This window comes from Apus apus, chromosome 2 (assembly GCF_020740795.1).
Source record: "Apus apus isolate bApuApu2 chromosome 2, bApuApu2.pri.cur, whole genome shotgun sequence".
In the NCBI taxonomy this organism is placed as follows: Eukaryota; Metazoa; Chordata; class Aves; order Apodiformes; family Apodidae; genus Apus; species Apus apus.
Window position 1 is genome coordinate 60,276,975 of NC_067283.1, and position 13,870 is coordinate 60,290,844.

At 36.5% G+C, this 13,870-nt stretch overlaps 1 protein-coding gene across 7 annotated transcripts in view; it reads right to left on the minus strand.

Annotated features, from left to right (window-relative positions):
- ATP9B (ATPase phospholipid transporting 9B (putative)) overlaps positions 1–13,870 on the minus strand; it is a 163,833-nt gene that overhangs the window by 26,935 nt on the left and 123,028 nt on the right. For all 7 annotated transcript variants that reach the window (XR_007888669.1, XR_007888668.1, XR_007888667.1 and 4 more), the window contains 2 exons: positions 12,097–12,209; positions 7,987–8,235 (listed from right to left, as the gene is read on the minus strand). Coding sequence is in view for 4 of the 7 variants with exons in the window: in XM_051611125.1 (XP_051467085.1) it covers positions 7,987–8,235; positions 12,097–12,209 (362 nt within the window). In the remaining 3 variants the exon portion in view is untranslated. The remainder of the gene's footprint in view (positions 1–7,986; positions 8,236–12,096; positions 12,210–13,870) is intronic.

The window sequence follows — 13,870 nt, forward strand, 5'->3', positions numbered from 1 at the left end:
GACATCACCAAATGAAAATCCAGTGAGATGCAGTTTCAGAAGAGAAAAGAACACATTTCAAAAAACACATTTAAACACCATTTAAAAATCTTGAAAATCACAGAAAATCTTTTAAGCTATTTTTCTTCTTCAATAAAAGTACCATATAAGCTGTAAATGACCCAACACTTCCAAGGTTCATTTTCAATTTTCACAGTGAAAGGTTACTATTACATTCTGACCTGTAAATTGCATCTTTCTACTAATACCCTATCATCTCATTTGCGTCCCTTTGCAGCTAGGACTTAAGTGTTCTATATTTGGTGACTCACATCTGTTTATTATTTTGTTTATGCTTGCCTTCACCTACCATTTGAATTTGCACTTTGCAGCACAGTAATTTTGGATTCTTATACCTGGCCTATACACAATTGCATGCATTTTTTTTCTTTTAAATTGATGTGTGCAAATAATGTACCCAGGGAGGTTGTGGAGTCTCCAACCCTGGAGATATTAAAAACCTGCCTGGGTGTGTTCCTGTGTAATCCGCTCTAGGGGATCCTGCACTAGCAGAGGGGTTCGACTAGGTGATCTCCAGAGATCCTTTCCAACCCCAACCATTCTGTGATTCTGTGGTTATACAGAGTTCAGAGAAAGGATTCTTTGGTAAGTCTCTTTTCTTGATGTTTCCCCTCTACAAGTATATTACCTTCTCTTCAATGCACTTCTGAAACCTTACATTAAAATGGCCTTGCAATCTAGTAGGCACACGAGAATCCCTAGAATGCCAGGCAAATGTAGCAGCTATGGCTTCCACAGGGCTTGATATACTGGATGGAGTCAGATACCAAAGGCTGGATAAGGACAAAAGTATTTGACTTAAAAAAAAATATTTCTAAGATTTACTTCCTGATACCCGTTTATTTCCTAACACACACAGATGAAATATGCCAAGTTTCCTGAATGCAAGTTAAGGACTTTTTTTAGTATTTTTTGGATCTTGCCTGGTTTATCACCAAGCTTTCCTTCTGTGGAAACTATCTGCCTGGGAGACAGCAATACATGGGTAGAAACAGGGTCCTCCCTCCACTGAGGGACCTGAACTCACTAACTATGCAGCACTTCTAGGATAGGTAATGTACTGGAGTCAAAGAGATCTTCTATGGTTTCTAACTTGCTAGTTGTCTTTCTCCACCCTAGCAGTCGACAGGGTAAAGACAGCTAGCCACCTCTTGCATGACAAGGTCAAAGTAGCAACTTCCAAAGTAAGAATGAAGGTAGCAAATACTTACATTATGAAATGAAAATGCAATGAATCTGAGAAAAGCTACCTTATGTAACTAAATCAAAACAAGCAGGCAGGTAGTTTCTAGAAAATTCAATAAAATACACAAAGTTAAGTGGCAATGATGCAGTTAGTTATTTTATAAGTCACAGAATGTAAGCTTACTAGAGTCAGGAAAATTAATACTAAATGACTTCATAAACCTGCATCAAGCACAGAAAAAAATCCAAACCCCATTATTCCCATTGTCGATTCATAACTGCATATTTCATTAGAACACTCGACTGAGTTTACCTTAAATAAATATTGGTCAACAATTTTGAAAAACCCTGAAACTGCTGAAAACATGCAAACTGATAGGCCACAAAAACCTTGGTATATTTAATTTTATACTAAACCACATTCTAAATATTTTTTTTTAACTATGGTGTCAACATTTTTTAATGGAAAAACTATCTTCTACTATAAGCTCTATCAGCCTATGACTCCCATTTAGTAGCCCCAATGAAAAGAATCACACACAGAAAACACTAGAAATGTCTAAGCACATGAGTTGAAAGTCAAAATTAAGGCTGACATGTAAGAGGAAACAACTGTCCGTAGAAAACATTTAAAGGAACAGCTGTATCTTTATTTACTCTCAACTATGAGGATGAAAGAATTAAGTACCTCCCTGTCCCACCACGCAACAGGAGTTTTGCTTTTCTCTGAAGCGGTGTTATGTGGCTTTAGGCCATTCAATCAGTATGCACAGGACTCTTCCTTACACAGCCCAACTCAAAGCCCATCTCTGAATTCTCCTGACCTTTCCCTGTGAGGGTGAATAACTTACATGAGGAAGGGCACACTCATTCCTTCTCAGATCAACATCTTCCTTAGCTTCCTCCGGACCAACAGGAAATATCAGTGATCACCCTGCTGTCTCACTAATTTTCAGTTTGGGAAAATGCAACACTGAGTCCCTTTGCTCTGTAGGAAATGTATCTACCTATAGTCACTTGTCATCTTGGGAGCATGATAGCATGAAGAAGTCCCAGTTAAAGAAAATCCAACATGGTCACTTGAAAAAGTGGTACTTGCCTTGCCTTTAGGCACATAGGGTTAAAAATCCACAAAGTGAGGTATTTGAAGCACCTTGCTGAGGGAGGGAGCAAGGACCTTGCTGAGGACCTTCAGCTACTGGATCAACCCTAAAAAGGCTGCTACTGCTTGGCAGAAGACCAAAAAAAAATACCCTAAGGCTGTTCTTGCTTGCTTTAGGTATTATATCAATCGGGACCGGAACATACTACTTTCTTTCCACCATACTGCTAAGGCACTTTTTGAATTCTGGGCTGTTCAGAACTTATCCAGTCTTAAGAATCTAATCCACTAATTTTGGTTTTTATAATAGAATATTTTGAGAGAGAAAGCAGAAGTGAAAAAAATCAGTAACAACCCACCCCACTTGGGTAAATTAAAACAGATTGGATACTTAGTTGACTCAAACCCAACCTTTTCTCAACCAAGACAAGTACAGCAATATATTTCCACAAAATATTCAAAATCCTATTTAAAGAAACTGTCACAGCCCTGACTACACCCTCCTTCCTAAGCGCTTAACCAACTGCATTCAAGGCCAGCTCACTGTTAAGAACTGTGATGAAGAAACAGCACAAAAACCCTTCTGTGGAGTCTGCTCTCTCTTTCACTTGGCTCTCACACTTGGTCTTGTGACAGCTACATTGCAGTGATGTTGCAGCTATGCCCACACTTGGCCACATACCCTGCTGACCTGGCTCTGACAGGCAGAGATGACCTCCTGGCTTTGGACTTGCCTCACTGCCATGAGCTTTCCTTGCAATCACCAGACTGTGGCTAATGCTGGTTACTGTCTTGGGACCTGAGCCTGACTTCATTATTTGACTTCTCGGCTTGAGTTCAGTTGTGCCTCATCATCACAGACCTGCACAACAACCCTGACTGTCTTTAGTTTCTGCCATGGCACATGGTCTTTTCAACTTGCTTAGATCACTGAAGCTACTGCTTCTAGCACCCTGGCTACCATGTTCAGCTCCTGGTTTCCCTTTCCTCACAGGCCAGCCTGCCATTGCTGCTCCCTAGAAAAATAGCTAAGTGCTCAATATTTATGAAGTGTCACTCAAAACTGCTTATGACCAACTAATGGTCACTTTCAACACACAATTTTCCTTTTGAGCTAAAGTCAGTTTAAGAAAAAGATTCACGGCTTCATGGCTAGTGTTGGCTCTTCACCTTATCCAGCAGTTTGGGAGTTTCCCCACAGTTATGCTGACAGCTATTCTGGAGCCATGCTATGAACCTAACCAATTAAACTGGAAAATGACCCATTTAAATAAATACTTCAAAGGTTTTGGTAATTTGTAGGATGAGAAAGACAGACTAAGGATGGAAAATCTGTGACCTGTTTTTACTGCTTAGAAGAACTTTCATAAACATCTTTAATTTACTTAGGAGTATTTAAGAGCATCTCCATCTCAGACAACAGCATCTACTTTCAAAATCTGTTGCTGTGTAAGGTATACAGAGGTTGTATGTGTGGTATTTTGAAGTTAAGGCTATTGGTCTGGAAACAGGGAAGCAGTGAGGTTTCTTTTTCCCACTTCTGCAGTGTTCTCAACAGTTTCTGTTTGAGTTGTTCAACAACAACTCATGTATGTTACCAACCCTCCCTAGTTTGTTTATGTTTATAAACAATTATTTGGTAATTAACATCTGCAGTCCATCAAGGAACTTAATAATTAAAATAAAATTATTAACTTAAAAATACAGCTTGATCATGTGAAAGAACTGCTGATCAATACTCAAGACAAGCTACGGAGTAGTTATTCTTTGTGGGTCTCGAAGGTCATGAAAGTGATGGTTTTATGCTACTGAGTGATTTGCTTTTCACAATACATTGACAAAACAACACAATTAGTCTTGCTTCAATAAGCACACACAATAAAATGAATTAAACAATACAACATGTCTCATACATTATAGCTTCACTTTTGTAAACACAAAAGCTGCTTCACTAAGGGCATGTCATTTCCTTGTCTGTTTTTAAATGATTGGCCTTTTATCCCTGTAATTATTTTTAGCAACTCTGTTCTCTCTGGACAGAAACGATGGAATTAAATAACTTTAAGGTAGTATTTAAATATTAAAAATCCTGGAATTAGAAATGCTTGAGAATATAACAGTTCAGGAGAAAAACAACCAACAAATAGCTGGTTTCTGAGAGCAAGCAGTCATTAAAAATTGTGGCTGATCAATCTTTTCTAACCAAGGGGAGCAAAGGTCTTCAAAGGCTCCTGTTCATAGCATGCCCCTAAATTGCTTGGCTCTGTGACCTCTGATGCTTTACCTGCTTAGCTTTTATTCTTTTATGATTGTTCATTACATTAAGGTAGCTGGCTTTCTACAGATAAACTGAACCCATGCCTATGACAGCCAAGCAGAAGCCATTTCCATTTTTTCATTGAGTTCTCACTGAATGTTTATTGTTTGCTATGCTACAGCTGTAGAGGACAAGTGACAGACAAATGAAACTTTCCACTCTTTCAGAGAAAATGAAATATTGATCACTTATCATAAGAAACAAAGAGCTTGGCATAAGTAGGGTTCACATTACGAATACAAAATCAGTTACTTATCTCAGGATACTCTAATAATAGCCAAATACATCTTTTATGATGAACGCACCTACTTCTAAATGTGCATACTTTGTTATGGTTATATTTTCTCTGTATAACCATGCACACACACAGAGATGTGAAGATTTTAAAATTAATTCCTCATGTCAATTAAGTGCATAGTATGTCAACATATTACTAAACTGCTTATACTTTGTACATGGAAGAATGGTTTATACTTACACATTGTTTTCTGCTCTTTATATGCCATGGTGCTATAACATAACATTATATAATGCAAGACAACAGTGCAAATAACAGCTTATTATCAAGACTGCAATCAAGCCAGACCTACAAACAAAATCTAAGAGAACAGAGTTGTAATGTTGAGAAAGTACAATGCATAAAACTGGTTAAATCTATTAAATGATAATGTTGCTTATTAACCAAATATGTTGTGATAGGTCAGTGCTGAGGTTAAACAGAAAACATCAATTGAACCATTTCCCGAAATAAAGCTCCAGGGTGCAATATTCAAAGCACTTTATTCAATAAAAAATGCTTTTAAAATGGTACTTTGGTGATTGGGAAACATTGGCATCATCCGTCAACCTAACTGCAGGGAAGTTCAATAAGCTAAATAATGAACCATTTACATTATTTTCCTTAGGCTCCAGTGATTTGCAAACATTGCATCAATAGAACTCTTTAAAAAATTATGATAAAGACCTGCTAGTCTTTCAATTCTTAGGCTTTTTGCTGTCATGCTGCAATTTTTATGCGGTTTAAATGTTTTTTGTAGCTTCATCTTTTTATAAGACTCCATTTAACATCAATTTCTCATTATATTAAAGGATATTTGTTCAATATGATAATTTTACTAGTGTTTCAAGCATTATCTTTGAGAAACTAAAAGGAAATTCTGTGTATGTTCTAAAATACAAGTTTTTCATTTCACTGTCATAGCTTGAATGTATAAATTAAGATAAGAATAACATTAATAAAAGGATACCTGTGCTTCCTCTTCCTTGAAGTACTAACAGTTTCCTTGCTTCTGATTTCCTCTTCCACCTCCCTTTCCACCCTGAGCCCCAGATCTGTCATATTAGCACATTATTAGCTTTACTTTCCTCTTTTCAAGGTCAAATTCCCTACTCTCTTCTCAGGGCACCACTTGCACAAATCTGAAGTCTTACAACTCTTTTCTTTTGTAAATATGGGAGGAGAATTGCTCTTTATGTTAATATTTTCATATTCCAAATAACTGACTGAAAATACAAAAGCCCACAGGGAGAGAGGAGCAACTAGGAGAAAAAACATTCTCACAGTCTCAACTGCACATCTCTTCACCTGATTTAGTGATACCTTTGGCTGTTAAAGCAGAATGTTTATTTAATCCATAGCTGTCATCATCTCTTCATAGGTAGATACCTGATCAGGCAGTCTTTCAGTATAGTTAGTAATACCTCACAGGCTCATTTCACTGATCTATTTAGCAAATACGAATACACGTGCATGTGAAAATTTGTACACGCGTATAATGTTTGACTTGTGCTATGTACAACTACACTAAAAAACTGTATTTATACTGTATCTCTGGCATAAACAAATGCACTTCCAGCATTCTCAACTCCCAATGCAGACCAACCCACACTGTGTAACACCACTAATAGTATTATGGATTTTTCATTTTAGACAAAGAGCAGCGCCTCATGTTGTGCCTAGAGTTAATTTTAAAAAATGTTCTGATTTCCACTTTTTAACCAAGAAGTGACCAAAGTCACTTCTTTATTTTCTACAATCCTTTGACATTATGAACTGTGTTTATAGAATGTATAATGTCGGCTAGTTCAGTACTACATGACAATATTATTTCTTGCACTCCTAAAAATACTTGAAAGACACTTGTTACTTTTCCAATTACAGCTTGCAGTTTGAATTGCTGTGTTAAATATGGTGAAACATTAGACATGTACAGCAAATGCACAGCAAGAATAACAGGCTATACTGTGGCAAGGGGAGGCCTGTAGAAGAAATACTATCTTGTATTAGATCAACTTGTATAGCTAGAAAAATACACAGGCTTTCAGATACACACTCCCTTCTTCTCATCTTACAACCTTGTTTTGATTATGAATAAGCTACCATGGCTACATAACCAAGCGTATATTCAAGCTTCAGACACTGCTAGAACTTTTTTAAAACAAAGATGCTGCTCACTTTCAGAGGCAATCCAACCCTGAGATACTCTATATCTCTATTTTACTGTATAGCACGCTCTTACGTGTTTTTAGAAAGTGAATGGGCTATAATTATTTTATGCCTACTTTACAGTATCTTGAAGCTTCAGCTTTGCCTCTCTCTTCTATTACCTTTCAAAACTGAATTTTAGACAAATAATTTAGGCCCCAAAACAGGATTATTCAGAGTAGTATCTCAAATCCATGGAAAGCAGTGGAATTTGTTAAAATTCAGATTTCAATGGAAGTCAAAAGAATGTTTTTATTGAAATGGGGTTTAAAGTTGTGCAACACTTGATGCAGTCTTGACTGAACACTGAAGATTGTGAAGTTCAATGTCCAGATGGAGATCAGTGACAAGTGGTGTTCCTCAAGGGTCAGTACTGGCCCCAGTGCTGTTTCACATATTTGTCGGAGACATGGACAGTGGGATTGAGTGTATTCTCAGCAAGTTTGCGGATGACACCAAGCTGTGTGGAGTAGTTGACACCCTAGAGGGAAGGGATGCCATCCAGAGGGACCCTGATAGGCTGGAGATGCGGGCCCATGCCAGCCTCACAAAGTTCAATAAGGTCAAGTGCAAGGTCCTACACCTGGGTTGCGTAGAGGATACAGGCTGGGTGGATAATGGATTTAGAACAACTTCACAGACCTTTGGGGCAAATAAATGAAAATACTTCTATGTGGGAGAGAAACAGCAGCTCCTTGCCACAATTTTAGAGGAAGTAAAACCAGATTACTGCTAATTTTAAAGAAACCCCAGCCCAAACCACTATTCTTTCACTGCTCTGCTCTTTTAAATTTAGCTTATCCTTTTCTTTCTATTTTTTCATCCTTGCATACTAACCTCATCAGGGCTGGAAGCCTGGTAAGTTCGATTTTCATCACTGAAGTCCTGATCCACTTCTGCATATTCTGTTTCTGCAGACACACCAGCCCGAGATTCATATACTGGGGTCACATTGTGGCACAGTGCAATGGCCTTCACTGCTTCATGGATCCGACTGCTGACACTCTTGCGGACTTTGGGTGCAGATGACTGAGGTTTCCTAGATGGTGTTGAACTCGTACTGTTTCCACTATTCTGAGAGTGCACCTTCAAGACCACCACAACAAAGTGTAAAACAAAGCTCAATAATAGAAATAAAACATGAATACTAATATATATCTATATCCTATTGTTCCCTTTAAAAAGGTTGATTCATGACATAGATCGTAACCATGCATTTATTTTACATAATGCACTGTTAACTCATTCAGTTTGTGACTCAGAAAAACTTTCATCTGCTTTTCTGTACAACTCATACGTAACTGTGGGTTCATCACTTTGCATTTGTAATCAGATTTCAGTAAAAGAGACTGCATGCAACTGAAAAATGTGAAAATGAAAACACGTATGTAGTGAAAGGGGTGAACAGGCTGATAGGATTCTGAAGAAAACCCTGCTTTCTCACTTTAGAATGTTTCCTTTTCAGTGATCTGTCACAATACTTCTTTAATGTCCTTTGCATTCTATGAATTAAGTATTTAAGCCAGGAAATGACTGGATGAGTTCAGAAACACCAAAACAAAATTGCAAGGGTGGTGTCCTGTTGTGCATTTTCTTCAGTCTATCACGTGTGTACTTCAGAGGTTGGAAACTCCAATGCATTAAACTGAAAAAAAACCCTTTTGTTTTAAATCTGCACCTATATCTCTGTATTTTAAAGATCAGCACACTGGTATGGAACAAAAGAACAAAAGCAAGTATCATTGTTGAGTAGAAATGACTTATTAAAATACAACTGTTGCCAATTTAGTTAATAATCTACACAGTTTCTATATTATTTATTAACTAATGCCATTTGTATGCTTTTGCTGCAGGCTAGAATTCGTTTGTCCTTACAACATTACAATAACCTAATATAATAATAATGCAAAATAATAGTTATCCTTCAGAAATGCTCAAGCATGAGACTGAATTAATAGTTTCAGAGAAAGTACCATATGCTTATAATTAGTTGAAAATAAGTGCATTTGGGTTTTTTGTTTGGGTTTTTTTGGGGTTTGTTTCTTGCTTTAGGGGTTTTTTGTTTGTTTGGTGGTTTGGGGGTTTTTGGATGGTTTTGATTTGGTTATTTTTGGTTGTTGTTTTTTAAGTCAGCATATCAAATATATTAGCAGTAACACCAAATACATCAGTGCAACCAAAGGCTCTTCTGCTCACACCAGCGTAGTAACTCAGAAAACCTATTCAGAAACCATGTTTTTTTCTTCCTGACTGCAATCTGCTGAACCGTGAATATTCTGCCCATCAAATTACAGTGTTGTCTAATAAGGGGTTTAACTTTCTGCTCATCTGGCACTGCTTTTCAGCTACTGCTTTAAACCTCTGCATTTGCATTCTGCTAACGCTGATGCCATTACAGCCGCAAATAAATTAAGCTGATTTACTCCTTCTGAATTATGTTATGTTTATTGATGCTTGTATAATTTAATTTCACACAAATTCCATTAAAGATTATGCCCTCTATCACAAAATGCTTCCAATGGGGAAATATAATCAGGTTATAATAGATTTGTGTGTTACATTAAGATGACAATAGTCTAGTAGGTCCACTGTAATAATAAACCAGAACACAAACAAGGGATAAAATCAATGCCACACAAGAACCACTGCCTAAGTAACTGGCAGCTTCTATTATCATGGATTAAATCCTCACCATACTTTTTCAGATTGAAACAATTGTTTAATAGTTGCTTGTTTTGGTACTAAGACTCCTTCATTTTTCTGTTTTAAAGAGTTGCTACCAATACATGCATAATTAAAGCATTATTTAAACATCAAGTAGTGTTATGTAAAGCTGGGGAAAAAAAAGCAGAAAAAAAGGAGAAGATCCAAGTAAGTTCTTTTCATCGACTAACAGCAAACTTAGATTTGGGAAATCTTTTTCCAGAACTGAGGAAAAAAAAAAAAGCTTCCCTCATTTCTTACTTGCCAAAACTTCAGTGCCAAATATGTTACAGTTAATCAAACCTTTATCATCCGTGGGTACCACTAATAAAATTTCACGGCAAAGCAGCAAAAGCTTTAAGCAAGTAAGAATTTAAGATAGCAAGTTTAACCACTAAATACAAAACCAGTGTTAATGAACATGCCTCCTCTAGAAGACTGGTGCTCAGTGGTCAAACACAGTCTGACCTAGGTGTGCCAGCTCAAGCCTGTCAGTTAATATTATTTGTTGCTACAGTTGTTACTGTGAATACCCAAAAAAATCCATTCTAACAAAATTACATCTAGGTGATTTTTATTAACTTAGTCAGATAGCAATTACTTTCAGAAAGCATTCTGAACCAAATTTGGACTGCTGATCTGTAAGTAAAAGAGTTCCATATCTCATTTTCAAGGCATATTATTGCATCTCAGTTAGCATTCATGGATATATCTACTAAGAATTAAGATGAAACAGATTTGTCAAAGGAAAAGGAATTTAGTAAGTGGGTTTGATGATCTATTTAGATGAGTATTAGTACAGAAATTGAAGCTGCAGACTAAAAACTTATTAAGTGCATGGCTTATTGACTGCTTTCCTTCTAGCCTTTCTTCCCAAATGCAACATAGCATTAACTGAGACAGCATTGTGTCAAATAGCTACTTTTTAATTTTTAAGTAAATGAGAAGGGAACCATAGTTCAAAACACAGCACAACCAAAGATTCAAAACAATTGTTGATCCCATGACAATTTTACAAGAGAAAATGAGGACACAGACAAGGTCAGTCTACAAACTTAACTGGGTCAGCCAGTGATGTTTGTGCATCCAGGTTAACTACGGAAAAGAACTTTCTATATAAAATTTATTATCATACTGCATGAAACATATGGAAATATTAGTTATCCAAGAATTTATTTCCTCTCCCATATTTTTTTTCTTTTTTTGGTTTCAAATAATATATAAAAAAAGGGAAAAAATCCTTCTAAACCTCATGGAATCAGGTACTTAAAAATGTGTGCAGAAAGCACCCAGGGAGTTTACATAGACAGGAGATGCAAGTGATGCTTGCAGAATTCTGCCTTTCTCCTTTATTCCACAACTGACCCACAGACAGACAGGGAGTCACAATCTTCTCGTACACTTTCCAGATCAAACACTCTTAATGGTCCAGGAACACTTTACTCTCAAACAACATGAAGTTTTTAATTTTCTTTCCCACAGATTTATGCTGTTTGTCACCTTCATTTTTTTTAAAACCACCTTTTAGATATGCCTTTATAAATTTCATGTTGACAATTTTATTTCTTTTTACTTGTTGGTTATATCAATTAATGTGGCTTTTCAATGTATATTCTTTATTAATAACTTCAAAGACATAACTACTGTTTGTCTTGTTCTGGACACTAACTTGTAATTCGTAGTCTGGGCAATTAATAGCTTACTCTTCAATGATTTGGCAGGAGAAAGACTATACAGCGCAAACAGGTTAATACAGATTTCTGCTAGTGGGGATGTCTTGGTTTGAGCCAGGATGAAGCAAATTTCCTTTATACTGTGTTGTTTTGTTTTGTTTTTCCTTCAGTGAGGTCTCTTTTTAAGTAGCAGCAAGTTTTCCAGCTAGTAGACTGATAATGCTAGAATGTTTATGTTAGTGCTGAGACATCAAGCACACTTCACTCTGCAGCCTCAGATTCTAGAGGAGCAACCTCCCTGCCCCTTAGGGAGGAGTGGACTAGATGGACAGCAAAAACCAGGGGAACAGAAAAGTAAACTCCTTTAAGTGGATATTACAAGGAATTCCAGAATCAGGAGAAAACCATATACTGTCTCACATTTTTCCCTTTCATCATATATGTTAAGAGATACCCACAAATGAAAGAACTTTCATAGCATCTCAAGTTCCTAAACATAATCAGTAACAATGCTTTAATGATGTTAAAAACATCTCAATATTAAAGGTAAATAATTTATGAAATGAGATACCTGTGAATAAGAGTTTATAATATGAGTCTGAATTTCATCCATTGTGTCTGTTCCATAGGACACAGTACCTAGATGGAGGCGTTTAAATATCATCTCATTCTGTGTAAGTGTTCCTGTAATAAAGAAGTAGTATATCACAAAGCAGCAAGAAATACCATTGAGAAGGTCACAAAAAAATCCCAAAATCTATCTTTTGGAAAGAAGGAATTAATTATGAGTTAGCAACAGTTTAGTTAATTAAAGGAACGTTTGTGGAGAAAGATCATGGCTAGTCATACTGGGAAGAAATCACTGGTTCTGACTTCAAGCTGATTCTGCCAACGCAACTAAATATATAAGCTCGAAACACAGAAAAACTTTTCATACGAAAAATAAGAAATGCAGTAACTGGATAGAAATTACTCTGAAAAACCAATGCAAGAGTTTGAACCATGTGTCAGAAAAGCTAAAGAAAAAGCGAAACAAACAAAAAACAACCCTAAAAAAAAATTAAAAAGATATCCTGCACTTCATGTACAAAGGCAGACATTCTGGCAAATGGGCACTTCCAATGTTATCTTGAGGAAGTCCTTAAAACTTCACATTACTTCCAAATTTGCCAGATTTAGCCTCCAACCGGAATGAGGCAGAATGAACAAAATCAGTTTTCAGAGCTCACTTCACATTTGTAAGAAACTACAGGGTCCAATTCTGCCAACTAGTCACATCCTCTGGTTTGAGAAAGCTCTAATTGAGGGATGGGGGCTTCAGTCTTCCTTGATGGGGCACATCAGGCAAAATACGGTCATTACTGCCTAGCTGCCCACGGTCAGCTCAAAAAGATTATTTTGACAATGGCCCTTCTCTGGTTACTCAAAGTAAAATTAATATAGTATAAAGCTATTATTTTATTAAACCCCACAGTTTTGTGTCATTAAAATACATAAATCTGTTTATATAAAAAAATAAACACAACATGATACCAAAAGTGACATTCCTGAAGCTTGTACAATAATTTTATTACAAAATATATTACAATTTCAAATTAAAATGTGGAGAATAAAATATTTTATAGTACATTTATTTCTTTAGGCTCTTTTTATATCATGTCTTTGACCCAGTGTGTCAAAACACACAGCAAGCCACAGGAAGAGGGAAGACTAAAAGCATGACATATGCTGTAATTACTATTTGGAAAACAGAACTGTTTGGACAGTTGGCATCCAGTTTGTGCATCTAATAAAGCTCAAACCATCAGTGATCGTCAAACATTCAGGAGGGCTGTAAAAGTCTCATGTCTTTCTCAGTTACACTTGAGATGCCTACCACTTCTCTTCCCTGGTAATATATGCACAGTGACACTTCATCTCAATTGTACCATCATACTGCATTATCAAACCATGTCTTCCTGTATTACCAGCACTACATGACCATTCTAAATTCCCCCCCTACCATTAAAAAATGACATCTCCCATTTGCTTTCCCTTACATGATATCCTTACAGGATTTTTTTTCCCCCTAAAGTCATATTATTTGACTTAAAAAACCCAAAACGTTTTAAAAGAGGTTTATGTGAAATGCATATTCCTCACAAATAAGCATAACATTACCAAAAATTCACACGAGAAGTAGAATATTCCCAAGGCTGGAAAACAGCCCAGACAAAGTTCCTGATCTCAAGAATTAGCAAGTCAGAAATTTTTTGTTACTTTTATACAAGGGATAAGAAGATTGTTTTGTTTTTACAGTAATCATATGAGACCATAAGAAATCACCACTTCTGCCTTTAGAAACT